Genomic DNA, 19691 nt, shown 5'->3' with positions numbered 1-19691 from the left:
CATTGACGTTCACCAAGCCGGGCCGAGTGCAGGTAAGCGCATGTCCAGCGACACTTTTTTTTTTTTTTAAATGCGGCGGTTTTTCTGAATCCGTTGGGTTTTTGTACGGCCACGCCTCCCGATTTCGGTCGCGTGCAACCCGGCGCCGATGCGACACAATCCAATCGGGGCAAATCAGGGAAAATCGCCGCAAAACTGAAAAATTTGGGTAACACATCGTAAAAATGTGATTCAGGCCCTTAGTAAATGACCCCCACTGTGTGCAGCAACTTCCTCTGCTGCATTGAGATTATAGCAGGCAGAGGGAGGGGGATGTGTGGAAGGAGCAGTGGGAGAAGCTGAGACATTCACAAGCACAATGTAACAGCCTGAGAAACTACAGCACGGGGAGCTCTGTGTCAGCAACGAATGCCACTAAGATCCCATCTATAGTGTTAGTTAAAAATTATTTACTGGCGGCCATTGATGACCCTATTCCATAGTTTTGCTGAATTGTGGATTGGGTTCCCCATTGGCGCCCATGAGTGGTGCCCCATTATTATCACCTAAATTGTCTCCTACAGATCTGAAACCCTGCATAAGCTAAATTCGTAACCTGATGCATCTTGTATATTTACCCTCTACATACAAGCACCAGCAACTAGTTACAAGTTCTTAGGGTGTCCTGATAAAAAGATGTAAAGAGAAATTTTCACCGAATCTTATCCCTAATATCATCTAATAGATGTAACTCCACTGCTTCCGGCGCTGTTGGAATTTTTTCTCTAGCCCCCACCGTTCCTAAGCAATCAGGAGAATAAGTTTCAGTTCCTCTTATGCTAATAAGCCGCAGGTGGGCGTTCCTGAACTGGAGCAGACACCCTGACCCCGCCTACCTTGCTGTAGTCAGCCTAAATAGCATATTGGTGCAGAAATTAATCGCCCTCTTGCTCGGGAATGGTAGGGGCTAGAGGAAAAATTACAACTGCGCCAGAATCTATGGACCGGTGCCTATTAAAGGACATGAGGAGTCCGAGTTACAGAAGGTAGTGAAGGGTCCCCTTTAAGAGGCACTTTGTACAGTGAAGTGCCCGTCACTGGTAGATCAATAGTTAATAATAAACTTTCAATAGTAGTTTCATAGATAACTCACCGGGGCATAAAGTAAATAAAGTTTTTCAGCGTTTACTCATTTACTGTAATCCATCCACATTACTAAACGCTAGTTTTCTTTTTCTTACCACTGAACTCAAACAGAACTTTAATTACTATCCTTAACTATGAGAGAATATTTATTATGGTTCTTCGGAGACCTCCCTGCACCCCTTCCCTATCACCATCTTTATCATTCATACCTAATTTACCAATATATCCCATGATGCAATTTGGGCTCAGATGCAATAAGAACAAAAACAACAGCAATCAGGAATCTATCTCTGTGGTCGGACTTACAATCAGCCAGGAGAATAGATAATTAAGAATTTTTTTTTAAAAAAATTAAAATTATTTTTTTTTTTTTACTATTATTTTTTTATTATTATTATTTTTTATTATTCATAATTTAATATTCATTTTCTATTTATTTTTCCCAGGCACAATAATCAGCTGACGGTTATGTTCGTGGGAGGCCCGAACCAGAGGAAAGATTATCACATCGAAGAGGGAGAAGAGGTATTAAGACGCACTTAGCTTGTAAAAAGCTTCTTTAGAACGTCCCTTTAAAGGGAGGGGCAGGGGAGGGTCAGCTGACTGCCAGGAGCCAATGGAGATGCCAAGCAATGGGTCTTCTCCTCCAGTGGTTATCTGTATACAGGCAGTCCCCGGGTTACATACAAGATAGGTGCCATAGGTTTGTTTTTATGTTGAATTTGTATGTAAGTCAGAACTGTATATTTTATAATTGTAGATCCAGACAAAAAAAAAATTTTTCCCCAGTGACAACTTGAGTTTCACATTTTTTTTGCTGTAATGGGACCAATGATTATCAATAAATCTTCATTACAGACACCTTACAGCTGATTATTGCAGCCTGGGACTATAGTAACATCCAGAGAGCTTCACCAGAGGTCACAGGGGGAAGAGGGGTCCGTCTGTAACTATGGGTCGTCTGTAAGTTGGGTATCCTTAAGTAGCGCACCACCTTTATATGCTCATTACATGGTAATTCTAGTAGAATATAATGTGGATACATAGGGTGGATCATGATATTAAAGGGGTCGTGTCAAAGTAGGAACTGAATAAGTTCCTACTTTGACACAAAGTCACATGGCTTTATATGAGGGCAAAAGCGGCAACTGCTACCCCAACATTGAGGTCTATTGAGCATTTTCACAAGTGATCACCCTGTCAACACATCATGACTCAGCAGGGGGTGCGCCGCTAATTGTAGAGCAGGTCCTATTACTGCATCTCCTTTCCTATGGAGATTGGAGGGTCTAGAGTCCCCTTCTCCATCTTCACCGGCCCGGTTGTGCGCATGGACTTGTGCACTTAGCCTTATGGCGGGTTTCCAGGAATTTTGGAAAACCTCTTGAGTTCTGAGGAACGGGTGGCAAAGACACCAAAAATCAAAGTACCCTCCTTCGGCCCCATTCAGCTTCCGGTCTTTAGCACTTGCCCCACATGGGGGGGCAATTGGTGGCCTCCACAGACCACAGAACATCATTCCTGGCCAGAGACTCCTCAGACCCAACACTTTCCCACCCAAGGTAATAGAAAGTTGGCTACTTCTTTCCCACTGTAGGCCCTCCTCATCAAACCCCAGGAAGTTTATACACAAGCATCAACTCCCATCCCCTGCTCACACTGTTGACCCCCAAGGATGATCTTTCGACCCCTCTCAACCAAAATTAGTGTCTTCACCACACACTCATTACTCTAGATCACCAAAAGTTTAAAAACTTTTCACGTGTTAATAAGTGAATGCTTTGTTTATACCATAGATGGGGTTCCCTCATGAGGAACACTCCTTCTTGGCCATAGTAGAAGGAAGACTACCTAAAAGTCTACATGCAGAGGAGCATTATGATAGCAATGGCCATCCTGATAAACCAGGGACATTACTCATAGATCCATGGCCTCCGTCCAGTGGGGTAACTAGAAGCTGATGGGCCCCAATGCAAAGTCAGTGCCAGGCCCCTCGACTATAATGTATGGTTTATAGTAATAGTCTTCTCATATGGGAAAGTGACACCACAAGGGCCCCCTAAACCTCTTGGGCCCGGGTGCGACCGCAAGCTCTGCACCCCCTCAAGTTACGCCCCTGCCTCCGTCCTTTTAAAAATCAACTTTTTGTTTCCAGAGCCCCTCCAGGGGTTGTAGCTTCAGAGGATGTTACAATGAACAAATCTCCCCTCCCCTTGTACTCCCTGCTTCTGCTAGATTACACAGAGGGAGAAGGGGTTGGGTGAGACATGTTCTGCTCATTGCAACAGCCTGTGGCGCTACAGCACCGAGGGGCTCTGGAAACACCCATCAATGCCTTTAGGCTCAATTGCATAATTTTTAAAGCTGTTTTAAGAAGAATATCAAATATAATAGGATAACTACGGTCACGGTGCCTGGATCTATTAGTCAGGGTTTATCATGATGGATTTAGACAGTTGACTTCCTTTAACATGAGGTCCCTGTGATCCATGGGTGACAACAAATAGCTTCAAAATAAATTCAGAATTTTTGCCAACCCCTTTAAGGTTGGGTTTAAATATGACAACTCTTACATCAGAAAAAAGATTCTATATTCACCTGATTAATTGGGGTCCCCCTTGATAGCAAATGACCCCCATATGCTGTGGATAGGGGGTAACTTTAAAACTTATCTCAAAACTTTGAATTTCCTGGACAAACTTTATTCTGGTAGACGACATCTTCCCTCACCTCTCTGGCTGTGAAACAGTTAATGTTATCGTGTTGTTAAAAAAAAACCAAATCTTCTTTCAGCTAAAATCGAATTTCATCTCAGGGGTCCGGCAAGCGAAAGTGCGATTTCACCAAAAATTATTTCCCATAAAACTAGAAATTGCTGGAGCGGAGCTGATGAACACTTTTTTGCCGGCTCCTTATAATTAGATAATGTAATTATAGGTTCCTCGTATTTATGTGAGACGCGACTTCCGAGAAGATTTATAATTAGCGCGATGCATGAAATTATCATGTAGTCTGTGAGATACCAGGACCTCTGACTGCTTTCCTCTACTCCACACAGGATTCATTTGTCAGGATGAGTTCTCTCATTTTAATCCCCTAGTGATGTTTTCACAATAAAGATAATTTTTTACCCCCTTACTTTACAATTTTATCAGTGTTATTGCTGTTTTAGCTCCTATCACTCAGTGATGGTCAGTGTAAGATCCCAGAGTGTGGGCGAGGACTCTCTGAGCAGACACTTCATGATTCCTCTAGTGCTGTGAGATCCTGTGTGCTGACAATGTGCTTAGATTATCACTTTGTTGGTTTGGATCGCCTCGAACCTGCAACATGCATCTTATATTAACTCCTTTGAGTGGTTTAGTCTTTAACTCTTTAAATGCCTCTGGGAACGGAATTTAAATGTAAGTGCCAAGGGTCTGCTCATCACTAGTCACGATCAATTGGCGTGAAAACTGAAGAACCTCTAGCTCATTTTGATAATTTTTTAAGATTTTTGCCATTCCAGGGGTTCCATCCCCTAGAAGACGTAACAAGCAAGTGATCCAGGGTCTTCTTCCATCAGTAAATGGCTGAGTGGGTAGTACTTCTGCCTTGCAGCGCTGGGGTCCTGGGTTCGAATCCCACCTTGTAAAAAATGTAAAAATTTTCAGTAATATTGGGAAGCCAACGGACAATAATGGTAACCATCAAACAGCTGCTTAACAGATCTGTCAGACTTCCCTTCTTATCATTTATACAGTGTCAGACTGCGTTTGCTTAGGCCCACCAGAAAAAATCAATTTGGGGGCCCATTCTTCACTATCCCCCAGGAAAAATACTGTAGCAGCCTCCAAATTGTGGTGTTTTCTGATGGACCTCTGAGGTTCAGTATTGGGTTGAGCCAGGGCCCACCGGAGGATCCTCTGGTACTCTGGTGGGCCAGTCCGACACTGTTTATACACAATTTGTTCAAAGCAAATCAAAAAATATTCAGATTCGGCACCTAAAAAATTCCCTGTTCCGTATGTTTCGTATTTGTTCATCTCTACTCATGTCTATGATCCACTGTAGTTGCCATCGATAACCTCATTGTCATGATAACACAACCTGATGACTTGGTGCCAATATTCCTGTCTTGCAGTTATTTTACCAGCTGGAGGGGGACATGTGCCTGAAGATCATCGAGAATGGAGAACATAAGGACATTTACATTAAAGAAGGGGAGGTAAGGATAGCAACCGTGCATTATGGGTAAGATCTTTCAAACATAGAATAGTCCCGGGACTCCGAGGCAGCAATTGGGTATTTGTCATATAATACAAATAGCCTCCATTAATCTCAGGACGCATTTCGGCTCCCAACTGTTTCATGACTTTGGCACAGGCCGATAAATGTGAGTGACACTCACTTATCTCCTGCCAGTCCCGGGACTCTGTTCTGGTCCTCTCTACATCACAGTCCTGTTTGATGAACAGAAATTCCTGGAAAAGTCCAACGCAGCCAATCATCGACTGCCACAGTGACCCACCTTAATGGACAACTACCATCAGGATTATGGATTATAAACCAAGTACACTTACATGCTGGTGTGTGACCCCATTGTCAGGATCCGCTCTTCTTTAAGCTTTTTATGCCTTAGTTTTTACGAAAAAATGCTTCAAAATGAGCCTGAGGGGCTCCATGCTCTGTTAATGGAGCCCCTCAGGCTCATTTGCATAATTTTTAAAGCATATTTTCTTAAAAATCGAGGGCATAAGAAGTCAAAAGAAGAACAGATCCTGATAAAGGGGGTACACACCAATATGTAAGTGTATTTGGTTTATAATCCATGATCCTGATGGTAGATTTCCTTTAAGCAGTAATTGGCTGAGAGTTATTTCCTGTGGGATTGGAAACCAATGCAGGCCTGATCACCTCCAGATAGGGATTATCTGGAGGATCGATGAAGATGAGCATCACTCATCTTTAGCCATACTCATCATTATTCTAATATTAACTTTGTCTGTCCTTTACATACAGGATAGGTTCTGCAGGTTTGTTCTTTAGTTGAAATTGGTAGTCAGAACTGTATATTTTATAATTGTAACTGCAACCTAAAATTTTTTTGGTCTCTGTGACAATTGGATTTTAAAAATGTTGGGTTGTCATAAGAACCAGGAGTAACAATAAAGCTTCATTACAGACACCTGTGATAACTGTTATAGCTGATTATTATAGTCTGGGACTAAAGAACAGTAAATAACCCACATCCAGAGGTTCGTTTGTAACTAGGGGTCGTCTGTAAGTCAGGTGTTCTTAAGTAGGGGACCGCCTGTATACAATAAATAACAATACAATTTTAGGAACCATTACTAGATAATTGTTCTAAATACCAGAACTTTCTTCCCTTTCACCAATGCGGAAGGCAATTAGGATTAAATAGCTCATTAATTCTGCCTAATTATAGTAAATTTCCCTTGGTGAGATGATGCTGTGTTTGTGTTCTACAGTTATGTGACTTTGAAGATACTTTGAGACTTTTTTGTTTCCCCAGAACATAAAACTTTTGAAAAAAAGTGAACTTAGATGCCCACAAGCAAAAATCTTACAATCGGACAATCTAAATTCTTTGACTTTCCTTAGAGGGGTTTTCCCATGAAAATTCCCAAAATTTAATCCCCTAGTAATTGTAGTGTTATAGCTGTTTTAGCTCCTATCACTCAGTGATGGTCTGTGTAATATACCAGATTGTGGCCGATGACTCTTTAGGCAGACACTTCATGATCCTTCTAGTGCTGGGAGATGCTGTGTGCTGACAATGTACTTAGGTTATGAGGGTACAGGTTTATATACACTTTATTTAGCTTCTGAACATTCTAGTAGAATGTAGCACATAAAAAAGAGAGATCAGAGAGATCAAAGATGAGAGATGATGAGATCCATGAGATAGATATAACACACAATGACACTGTCAGCTCTGCTATATGTCTCCTGTCCCCTCCCTTGGATTAAAACCTTATCTTTCTGTAGCTTGAAAAGTAAGTTTCTGCACAATGCTCCTCGTCGGCAGGAAGTGCCTGTGTCTTTGCTGGTCTTGTAATGCAGGGGGGAGGAGGCAGAGATCACTCTAGTGTGCAGACAAGAGAAGCTATTCATGAGAAGAATCCGACCGACAGTCGGTCCCCCAAGGATCATGAGAACAGCACTTGATTATCTCCATCAGCACCATAGAGATAAAAGGTGCAGCCAGCACATGACTGCAGTCTTGGTCTGTAGTGGACTGGGATGGCTAGGGCCCAGCAATAAAATCCATTCTTAAAAAGAAATCCAAACATAATATATTACCTGACGCCTTCACAAGTTCCTAGAACATAGACAACACAAATTCCAATAGAAGCTTTGCTGCCCATCACTTGGCTTGGGCTATGATGGTCCTAGCAGGGGTCCTGACCGGGTCTTCCCTTGGTAGAATTTATTTCGTAGCATCTCCATATTATTCTGTAAATGGGATATTTGAGATGCTTTACGCTGAATATTTGTAAATTGTATGAAGTATTGTGCACGTTTCCATCATTCACCACTCATAAAGGTCCTGTGATGAACTTATCTCCCATCAAGGGATTCACCTGTGGGCCAGTCCTGAGCCTGGTACTAGTCATAGATAGGCCTGGCTTGGTCATAGAATCATTGGGGCACATTTACTTACCCGGTCCTGCAGAGTTCACGAAAGTGCATTGTCCTGGTGCATGTAAGTGCATTGTCTTGCGACATAATTTGAAAGTTAAATCCCGCGCTCAATCCGAATCCGTCTGATCGTCCGATGGGCCGCCCCCGGATTTCTGTCGCAGCTGTGCCAAAATCCGATCGCGTGCGACACAATCCCCAGTTACATACCTGTCACAGCCGCGCAATCCCGAAAACGTCGGAAGATCAGACGAAAGTGCGATCCGCGTAACCTTGGTAAATAAGCCCCATTATTTTTTTCAGTGCAAAACAAATTAAAATTATACTTCAACATGCCCTGCTTTTGGATCATCGTATATTAGACAAAATGGGGAAATTGTAAATAAAATAGTTAATTAGAGGGGGGCCAAAAAAAATTTCACAATAGTCAAGAGTCGAGCCAGAAGCAGTTCCATCTTAAATCCTGCGGTTTGTCCGAATCCATCGAATCCTTTGACGGCCCCCGATTTGTGTTGCATGAAAGCTGGCGCGATTGCGCCAAAATCCGATCGCGGACGCCAAAAACCCCTTTTAACTCCCTGTCCCAGCGGCGCAAAACGGAAATCGTTGGGATGTCCGATGAAAGCGCGGTCTGCGGGGCCCTTAGTAAATGAGTCCCAATGTGAAGAAGCACAGAATCAGCGCATGCGCAATGAAGCCGAGGTGATGCTTCCCCAGCTTTAGTGAAGCTCAGGCGCCAGTAGCAGCAGAGATGGTTTCGATGCATTTTATCGGACTCATCCTTTGGTATCCAGGTCCTGGACAGTGATCATGTGGGGCAGTTGGGATACTAGACCAGCAGCTGATCCTGCTCATGGTTTAGTGTCCCAACTGCCCTGATTTTCTATAATTAGTAAATAAAAGTTTCCACTAGATTCCACTTTCCCTTTAAGCAGAGTTAGAGTCTCGTACAACGTTTATATGCAAATGAGTCATTGTTCAGTGACTGATCCTGACGCGCTATAAGACGCTTTCTCCTGGGATAATTGTAAATGGAGACAATAAATAATCAGTGTCGCCAAGACACCTGCAAGACATGGAAAGTGTCTCTTTATGTCTCTTAGATCTGTTTGGTTATGCGTGAAAGTAATTGTCATGTGTAAGGATTATCCAAGGGGGGGGGGGGGAGTACAGCGCAGATAATTCTATGTGTGTGTGTGAACTGTCTCCTACAATGACACGTTCTGTCTGGACAGATGTTTCTGCTTCCTGCTCGGATCCCGCATTCTCCACAAAGATTCGAGAACACGGTGGGGCTGGTGTTTGAGAGGAGGAGATCGGAGACGGAGAAAGATGGCTTGAGGTAACTAGCAGTCGCCATATTTACGTATAATATCGATTAATTTCATTATATATATATACTGTATTTTTAGGTCCATAAGCCCAACAGTGGATTTTGATTATATTTGATGCAGCTTTTCACAATCCTCTGTGTGAACTAGGCCTAAGTCTCTTGCCTCACCACATTATACACATAAGGTTGGCAAAAGACGCCATCAAGCCCAACCCCCCAAGAATTAAACACATTTTTTTTTCTTCATGTTTTTCCCCTTGTACTCATATTCCATTCAATTCTTTCCACACTAAGGGGGAGGGATTTATTATCCTTGAAATGCTTGAAAATCTCCCCATCAATGCCAATTTTGGGTATTTTGCACCCCCCGCATGTGCGGGTGTGGATTAAGACTGCCCTGGGCCCTGAGCTGTATGACTATTATAGCCCCTTCCACTTATAGTCACTTCCAACATCTTGTACTAGAATCAACTTCTTGGGTAATGGAGGATGTACAGTATCTCTTCTGCCTGCTTTCAATCTGCGGTGTGAGGACCTTTGGAGGACCTTCAAAGGTCCCAAAATGACTCCTGTGTACATGTGTATTGAGAGCAGGAGATGTATGAGGATTTCATACCTTCTCAGTATAATATTTGTTGGGTGGCCAAGGGCCCCCTAGAAGGCTTGTGCCCCAGGCTACCAACCAAACCACCCATATTATAATCCACTACTGGGCATGTGAACTCCGCGCCAGACACATTTACTATAATTACAGCAGAGACTGTAGCAGAAATGTCCACCAGGTCAGACCTAAGCCTAAACAGGTCCAACATGGCAGTGCTAGCGCCCAAATCTACGGGTGCTGGTGGAGGCCTTTGAAATGCCAGTAATAATTTTGCCCTTGGTTCTTCCTGTTTCTGGATGTGTTTCTGTCCTGAGGTTTCTTATCCCTGAACAATCCATCATCCGTTATGCCATTGTCTATCGGCAGGTATTACGTCGACAATTCTACCGAAGTTTTGTTCGAAAAGTGGTTTCACTGCGAAGATCTGGGAACGCAACTGGCACCGATAATAAATGAGTGAGTCTCATCTGTTATGTTACCCTGTATGTTGTGGTGGATGGTGTTCATAGATTTTCCATCTGGATTTGGGGGTAGAAATTTAGCTGTGTAATGCAATAGCAAAAAAGGGGGATGAGATTTTGGGTGGGGATCTATTGATTCCAAAATGCCAAACAAACCAATAATAGGGGCCTTTAATTGGGTGCCACAAATGGATGAAGCAATGCAGAGATAATCATCCTTTTTTATGCATATTCAAATTATGACTTCAAGTGCACTGGGGGCGGGGCTAAATTACCATTGGCTTACATGAAGACTCAAGTACTATGGATCTCATCTCTGGACAATGCTGCATCCTTACCAGCAGATGTCACTATGTCACTGTTGTCTATAGGCCAATGTGGTAAGTCTGGCCCGCCCCTGGTGCACTTGCAAGCTGATTTGCATATCCATTGCCTCAAAGGTCTCTTTTAGCTGCTATTGAAGGACACTTGTTATTGGTTTTAGAAACATTTTGGAACTGATAGTCTCATCTTAAAAAACTATTTTAACCGCAAGATGGGAAAAACTTTGAGAAGGGATTGGTTGTTAATAGAGAATAGTATAGGATGCACTTACCAAAACTTACTGTATGTGTCTGACCTGTCATAACATTACTGTTAGATCAATTCTCACTACTGTATACAAGTAGATTGTAGTGATCTCCTCTCACCTGCAGGTGTCGCTAAACTTACGACTTTCCTTTTCGTTAACATATCGGATTTACTATATACTGTATACACACTTTGTACCCGAAAAACAATATGATCATCAATCACATAATAACCACAATAATAAATCACTTTGATTATTTTGTCTTTTAGATTTTTCAACTCAAAAGCCTATAAAACTGGAAAACCCGACCCAGGTAATTGTGATTGTGTGACCCACATTTTATTAGGGGTGAAAAGTTGAGAACTGGATGATAATATTGATGATATTAAACCATCGCTGATGTTTTAGTTTTTTACTATAGCTGAACGATTCACTAAAGATTTGATATGTAGAAGTTACGCCAATTTTTGTTCTTAAGATACTGTATAGTCTTAAAAGGTCAAAACAGATGTGTATTTAATTGTCCTGGAAGTTGATATAACCCCTTAGTCTTCTGAAACACGGATTTTATTTTTGATAAAAATCTGGTTTTGTAAATTTTTTTTACACTTTTTTTAAAATTAACATTTTTTACACTATTTTTTTAATTAAAATGTTTTACACTAAATAACACCAACAATAACAGAAGTCTAATGCAAGTGATGAAAACGGACAGTAACAGATTTTAACAGATCCAATAGACTTTGGTAATTATGGTATATATAAGGTTCCTTTGATGTAAATCGGAAAAAGGTAGTTACGTATGGAATCTACAAAACTACAAATTGATTACCTCTACTTAAATGAAATCTGCCATCAAAATCCATTCTGATAAACCAGGGACATTACTCACAGATCCAGGCACCGGGACTGTAGTAATCTTCTTATATTTGTTATCCATGGCCTCTTACCTTCTGAAATCAACTTTTAAAATTATGCTAATGAGCCTAAAGGGCTCTGTGGGGTGCTTCCAGAGTCTCTCAGTGCTGTATCTGTTACAATGAGCAGAGCAAGAGGGAGGAGGAGGGAGGGAGGGAGAGGAGGGTGAAACATGTTCTGTGCATTGTAACAGCCTGTGAAGCTGCAGCATTGAGAGGCTCAGGAAATGCCCCTAGAGTCTGTCAGGCTTTTCAGGATAATTTTTCAAGTTGGATTGAGAATAAAACAAGATAGCTGCCGTCACTGGTGATGACGGAGTATAACAGAAGACACTCAGGGGTCGTAACTGCACTCAGTCACCAGTACTGGCAGACATTGGGGCAGATTTACTTACCCGGTCCGTTTCGCGATCCAGCGGCGCCTTCTCTGCGGTGGATTCGGGTTCGGCCGGGATTCACTAAGGCAGTTCCTCCGCCGTCCATCAGGTGGCGCTGCTGCGCTGCAGTTCCCCGGAGGCGCACTGGAATGCCCTGAAATTCACCGGCCTATACCTGGTGAAGGTAAGTGTAATTTTCGTGACACCTTTTTTTTCTTAAATGTGACGGTTTTTCCAAATCCGTCGGGTTTTCGTTCGGCCACGCCCCCCGATTTCCGTCGCGTGCATGCCAGCGCCGATGCGCCACAATCCGATCACGTGCGCCAAAATCCCGGGGCAATTCAGGTACAATCGGCGCAAATCGGAAATATTCGGGTAACACGTCGGGAAAACGCAAATCGGGCCCTTAGTAAATGACCCCCATTTTGTTTGCCCTTACAACAACTAATTTGGAGATCACCTTACAACTGAGGAAGGGGGGTTGGAACCCTGGATACAATCTATAACAATTTTAGAAGGAAGGAGGCCATGGATAACAAATATAAGAAGATTATTACAGTCACGGTGCCCGGATCTATGAGTCATGTCCCTGGTTTATCATGAGGGTAGATTTTCTTCACGGTGATCCTATAGTCAGTATACCCGATTCTCTCCATACTGCTCCGGGTACTTGTGTTGTTTTATTCCCTTCCCTTCCCGATAGAATCTTTCCTGATGGCAGAAGTTCATGTCTATTTCTAGACATGATAATAATGGCGGCTTTCATCTTCCTCGAGTTGATGCAAAAGCCTAATTTTACTTTACAGAAGCCCCCCTGATCATATAATAGTGAAATTTAGAAAATGTCATATTGACTTAGGCTGCATTCACACTGCGGTATGGGGGACGTATATATATATGGCCGACGTATATATACCGCATATATACGTCCCCTATAGCCGGGAATGGGCGCACGGCGCCCTATGGGAGAGGTACGGTGTAGTGCAAGTGCGGCACCGTACCACTCCATGCACCGCAAAAAGATGGGACATGTCCTATCTTTTCTCGGAATATGATGCCGTGCGCCATGTACTTCCATAGAGAGGGGTCGGGGGTTAGCAGCGCTCTTCCCCTCCTCCTCTCCCGGCAGCCCCTGTCTGCCCTCCGTGTGCCCACCGTGCTATTGTATGGTGGGCACATGTCAGTGTGAATGTAGCCTTAGGTGGGAAAATGCTATGAAATGCTCAGCATCATGTCCTAGAAGAGGGAGGAGAAGAATTGGCTCCACTACCTTAGTGCTTGGTGTGATCCTGTGTTATCTGGCAGCTGTTTTATTACAGAGGTGTTTTATGTTTCGGATAAGTCCATTTTTTTCAAAGGATTGATCCATAAGACCGGTCTTAAGTTATAAGGGTCAGATTTTTATTTCTTATGGTTTCAAGAGACTCCCAGGAAGTTATAACGAGCACTTGGGATTATCTTTAATAGAACATGACCTGATGACCCCTTTAATGACTTATCTCTGAGAATTCCGGAACTGGCAACTATTTTACTTATCTTAAATTCTACAAATTAATGGGTGTGGCTTTTGCATATTTGCATTAAAAGGGGTTATATAAGGCGGGACTGTCCAAATGGGGAGGGGCTTAGATGTCATTTGGGATTGACAGGCTGGACCGAACTGACAAATAGTCTCAGAACGTTTTGGTTGATACTCGGATGTGATACATCGGCACAGGGTTTTCATGGCTTCAATATCAGGATGTGAGATTATATTAGGTCAGTAAATCAGGAGCAGAATATTAGAAACGTCTGTGATTGGAGGCTGAATTATTCATTTTATCTTGCTGATTGATGATTACCATTAAGTCCGCCCCGGCTACGGCCTTCCCGCCATTTGTATATACCCCTCGAGGCCTCCATGTCTACGGATATGATCACATATGCTGCACTGATCTAATGTGTAGAAATTAGGTCAAACATTTCTAATCTTAGAGTTTTATCTTCTCACAATATGTTTTTTTCATGCTTGTAATATTTCCATCTGCTCCATGTGACAGTGATGACCTCAAAGGGTATTTCCCTCTCCAAAACCCATGGTGTATACAAGTATACAGCTCCGTCTTTCCTTACCTTTCCTCTTAGCTGGACATGTCCAGATACGTGTACCTCAAAATGATCAACTTTTTAAGTTCCCATAGTTTAGTGATATTGGGGCTCACTGTGATAAGCTGTACCTCTATTTGTGTGGCCGCCTACTGGTTCATATTTGAATTGCAGCTTCGGTTTTTTAAGTATCTCATGATTTTGTAACAAGTTGGCTTCACAAGATGTAGGGGGGGAATCTACTACTCCTTGTCCGCCCGTTAACTAGTAATTAAGACTGGTGTTCAAAACACCAGTCTTAATAGATTCCCCAAATTGGATTCCTTCCCAATTCTAAGGGTGTGGTCACACGTCCCTGCATTTAAAAACGCATTGCAATAGCTGAAGAGTGATTTGCCTAATTAAACAGTTGATAACACTTGCGTTTACAAAACGCAAATGTTAATGCTTGCGTTAACGGGTGCGTTTTGTGAAGAAATGTATATATAAGGGAGATGAATTCAATTAAATGTAATTGCCAAGATGAGAAAACCCCTTTAAAGGAGTTTTCCACAAATCTGGAAAACCCTTAGGTGGCTGTAATTCAGATTTACCCCGCTCCAGCCCCTAGTTCCCCCATTGTTCCAGCACTTCAGGTTTTCAGCCAGAAGGTTCTAGAGAATTATTGGACTTCAGCAAATGAGTATTATCCTTGGATAGATGTCATTCCTTTGCTTCTTCTGGTCCAAGGAATTCACTGATTTGCTGAAGTGGATCCAGACCCACACTTCCTAAATTCCCCAGAAACTCTGGGTGTAGCCTGGAAATCCACAGCAGTGGGGGGGGTGAGGGGGGGATTGCAGGCACGGCGATGGTTGATGATGCTTTACCACTTCACCCTGGTCCCCTCTTTGGTTGGTTTGGTTGTACCTCTGCTTATAACTTCCAATTGTTTTGTTTCCTTGAAGACCAAATCCCGGAAAAAATGCCATTCCAGCTGAATCCTGAGAAAGTCATGGAGCCATTTTCCTTCCAGAGCTGGTTGGATTCACACCGTTTGGATATAGACAACGACCGACATGTAAATGTGTTTGAAGATCGTTTTGAGACTAAGGTACGAGATCTGGCATCCAAAAAAAATGTAAAAAAGTGGGTAAAATTGTCAAATTGTAGACTTTACACCCCCCTATAAATAATACCTACCTCTCTCCGCCACCCACAGTCCATAGGTCCACCAGGACTCATCCACAAGGACAGGATTTGTTAAACAAGACAAGTCCCGAAAGATAAAACAATTATATACGTAGTAAGAACCTATGACCCATGACCCTTATATTTTTCTTTTCAGGCTGCAGTTTTTGGAGCAGGAGACACAACCGAGGGCACGTTATATGCCGAAACCTGGGTCTGGCAACTGGTGCGTTCAGAAATACTCATCGTAAATCAACCAATATGTAAAAAAATATCCTAATGAATCATTATACAGTACAAGTAATTAGTCATGTTTTTAGTTTGAAGACTATTTTTTCCATTTCCTTAAAGGGGGAGTCCACTATTTTTATTGATGACTACCAATATCTGATTGGCATCCAACCCATATAAATGAGCCCTCGAGGCCCTACACGACACAACGAATAAAGCAGAGGGCTTTTATTTAGGTTCCTATTCAAGTGGATCAGAATCTGTAGTTACAACTCATGACCACTACACAGTGCACGGTGTCATCTGCTCCCAGTTCTGTGCATTGTGTTGTACCAGACCTGAAGAGATGATCACTTAGATATTGAATAGGTCATCAATATCATCCAATTCATGGGCAACCCCTTAAAGTGTTGTATCCCCCAAAATATTGAGGCCCTCACCAATGTGATCCTGGTACTGGATTATAATATAAGTGATTTGGGCAGTAGCTCAGGGCCCAAGCATTTTAAGGGGTCCACGGTCACTCAAACCACCTACAAATTTTATACTTAGAAGGACCTTCATCCATGAAATCCTCGTACATTTGTTCATGCTCTTAATACAAATGTACACAAGCCATTTTAGGACCTTTGAAGGTCCTTCTAAGGTTCTGAAACCACAAATATCTTAATTCTAGTACCAGATGTAGGAAGTAAAGATAGGGCCATCTCAATTCGCCCCATTGTGGTCTCCATCAGTTTCTGAAGCAATAATCGTCAGACCAAGGTAAGTGGACAACTCTGAAACAACGCCACATGCCTCCATTGGTTGTGTCTGGTATTGCATCTCAGATCCTGAAGAAGTCATGTCTGTGGAGCCTATAAGCTCCATTATTATTACGAAGGCTATTAAAAAATTATTAAAAATTTGCAACAAGGTCTTCTGCACCCTTCATGTTACAATATAAAATTATTAGCACAACAATATTCTACTAACCATAGTATACGCTGTAGTAACACGTATCCTCCATTACAGGAAGGAGCCTCCATGCTTACGGTTGGTGAAAAAGCTCGGTCGTTGATGGCCGGAGAGAGCGTGCTCATACCGAGACAGTCCAGGTGGGTCGAGACATGAAATATTTGGGGCACAGTCACACATGCCGATTTTCTGTGGTTTTTTTCGGCACCCATGTGAGTGGAGGCAAGAATTTGAGGTTGGTGGATGTGGTGGATTCAACGCTGCTTGAAATGAAAATTAGCCACAAATTGGATAGAACTCAAACAAATCCCACCCATATGTTGTCTAAATGTACAAGACCCTCCTTCTCAAGAACAAGGGGGTCCAGTAATCAAACTCCATTGTTAATATTGTGCCAAAAAAAGGATTCTTAACTAATGGACAGTCTCCTTCCATCTAAATCAATTTTTATAATAAGCATGTAGGGCTACGGCTGTATTTGGGAGGGCTTTTGTGCTCTGGCTTCACAGGCTGTTACACTGCAGCAGCAATTCTCAGTCTCCTCCTCCCCCCTGCACTTCCTGTAATCACAGCAGCAGTGAGCACACGGTGTGAGGGGGAAGTGCTCCCCCAGAATGTAACAGCCAGTGAATCTGCTGCACTGAATCATAATTCCCCCCAGAGCCATTCTGACTCATTAGCATAATTATAAAAGTTGATTTTAGAAGGAAGGAGGCCATGGGTAACACATATAAGGAGATTACTGCAGTCCCGGTCCCTGGATCTATGAGTAATGTCCCTGCTTTATTAGGATGGATTTTTAATGGTAGATTTCCTTTAAGGAAACAATTAATCAATCTCCCGAGTCTAGTAGTTAGATGCCATTTTTTTACCTATCTTTTTTACCTATCCGATGCAGGGGTAATAAATGATGTAGGTTGCAATGTCTCTTTAAAAAGCTTATACCAAGTTTGATTGTTATACCCTATCCACATCTAAATCGGTGGGGGTCCGACTTCTGGGGTCACCACTGATCGCTAAAACAGAATCCCACCAATTGCGGGAATGGGGGTTCCATTTTCACTAATTGATGGAGTGGAAGGTTGAGCGTACTTACTGCCACTCCATCCCATACTATGGGGGTGTTGGAAATTTGTGAGTGCTCTGTGCTTGGGTATTTCCAGATCCCCCATGCTTTTTCTATGCGCTGTGTTCAGCAATGTCCAACGCTCCCATTGTATGGAATGGAGTTTCAGTAGGCGTTCTTAACCTTCTGCTCCATCAATTAGTAATAGTGGGACCACTACTCTTCTAATTGATGGAGTGAAAGGTTGAGCGTACTTACTGCCACTCCATTCCATACTATGGAAGTCTTGGAAATTTTGGATCTCTGTGCTTGGGTATCTTCAGGCCTCCCAAGCTATTTCTATGCGCTGTGCTCAGCAATGCCCCCATTGTGTGGAATGAAGTGTCAGTAGGCGTTCTCAACCTTCTGCTCCATCAACTGGTGGGTGTCTGTTTTTGTGATGGGTGGGGGGTTTAACAGTCGGACCATCACCCTTCAGATTGCTATCCTGCAGATAAACTTGGTACAATCCCTTTGATACATTTTGGACTAGTTTTGTTGGTGGTTTGCGTTTATTAGAATTTCCTGATCTTATTGAATATTTTCCTGTTGTTTTTATACTGTAACATGTTCTCAATATTTTTATTGGAACAGTTTTTCCTGGAAGAGAAATGATGGGTGTATCGCCTTGTGCGTGCGCATGGAACCCGCTCCCAAGAAAAAGAGAAATAATCACTGATCAGAGCAGTTTAACCAACCAGACACAGTTGCCACCGAACATGTTCATGAATACATTTAAAATGAGATACATCGTCTTTGCGAAGAGTTTTATGTATATTCAAAGTACAGACAGAGTTTCCAGCTTTATCCAAAAGTCATCAGTTTTGGTGCAGGGTCCTTGTTTTTGGTGCACAATTCATGCTTTAATTTTCACTGTTATGTTAGATTGTGGCGCAAGGGGTTAATGAAGTGGCGCATGACCAAAAAAGGGTCAGAACTGTCTCCACATTCAAGAAGGGGAAATAAATCTCCACAGACCGACTTTTTGCAGCTCTAAATGTGTGTCAAAAATTGGGAAAGTGTGGGATTCCCAAGCAGCACCAAAATTGTGCACCCTAGGGGAACCTCTCACCAGGGACCTCATTTTCACTAACGACAGGTTACAAAAACCCATTACACTGGCATTGTGAAGATGCTGTTATCTGTTCTCTGAGCATTTTCATTTCATTATAATTGTGTATTTTAACTTAGCTGACTCCCTGCCAGAATCCGGTGCTGAGTCCCGGGGGGATTGGATTAATTTAAAAAATAAATACTGAGAGCTGAGGAGTGTGGATGAGGGAAGAGGGATTGGGCAGAGACAAGACAAGTATTTATTTTTGATATACATCCAAATCAAAGCCCCTCCGGGACTCAGCACCAGATTCTGGCAGAGAGCAAGGTAAGTTAAAATACACAATTATAATGAAGTGAAAATGCTCGGAGAAGGGGCAAAGGCATCTTTGCAATGTAGGTGTAATGGGCTTTTGAATCCTAACTTTAGTGAAAATTATGTCCCTGATGACAGGTTCCCTTTAATAACAGGCGCAGCAAGACAAAAAAAAATAATGTCAGTTTTCCATTTGAAAGTCAATAATAAATACCCCCCAAAGTGTCAGACCCCTAATTATACTTGAAGGTATCTGAAATATGGAGGATATAAAGAGAAGGGCCCATGTGTACATCTGTCTATGATTACAGATGTAAAATAGCAAGAAGACAACTCTAATCAGTAGGAGATCCCAGCAGTTTAATTTCCCTGCACTGCCTCCACAGGAGAAATAAGGTATTGCACTGTGCACAATCTAGTAGTAATATCATTATCATTTACGGTAGTGCTGCTTGTACTGTAGAGATGAGCGAATAATCCAAAAATCTTTTTTCCAAAATCTTTAACTTTTTGGTCTAAATCAATGTTGCTCCATTTGTCCTGGACATTGATGTATAACCCCCTATAGTTCTCTAAAACATCCAATTTTCCTTGAGAAGCTCCTATCGTGGCTCATACAAATTTACATATTTCTATTTCCCTTGCTCATCCCCCCCCTCCCTAAGTTCCGGAATGAATGACAGTATTAGGACATTGTACACGTGAGACAATCGAGTATTGCTATTTCTTTTAACATTGGAA

At 42.4% G+C, this 19691-nt stretch overlaps 1 protein-coding gene across 1 annotated transcript in view; it reads left to right on the top strand.

Moving 5' to 3' along the window:
* Nucleotides 1-18563, top strand: part of HAAO (3-hydroxyanthranilate 3,4-dioxygenase) — a 29400-nt gene extending 10837 nt beyond the window's left edge. The window contains exons 3-11 of the mRNA XM_072139473.1: nt 1572-1650; nt 5249-5332; nt 9006-9112; nt 10074-10163; nt 11009-11052; nt 15066-15211; nt 15446-15514; nt 16534-16616; nt 18176-18563. Of these exons, the coding sequence (XP_071995574.1) occupies nt 1572-1650; nt 5249-5332; nt 9006-9112; nt 10074-10163; nt 11009-11052; nt 15066-15211; nt 15446-15514; nt 16534-16616; nt 18176-18260 (787 nt within the window). The 3' untranslated portion in view covers nt 18261-18563. The remainder of the gene's footprint in view (nt 1-1571; nt 1651-5248; nt 5333-9005; nt 9113-10073; nt 10164-11008; nt 11053-15065; nt 15212-15445; nt 15515-16533; nt 16617-18175) is intronic.
* The last annotated feature ends 1128 nt before the right edge of the window (nt 18564-19691 follow it).

Source organism: Engystomops pustulosus, chromosome 3 (genome assembly GCF_040894005.1).
Source record: "Engystomops pustulosus chromosome 3, aEngPut4.maternal, whole genome shotgun sequence".
NCBI lineage: Eukaryota > Metazoa > Chordata > Amphibia > Anura > Leptodactylidae > Engystomops > Engystomops pustulosus.
The sequence above is the reverse complement of the archived record's forward strand: the minus strand, read 5'-3'. Positions and strand labels throughout refer to the sequence as shown.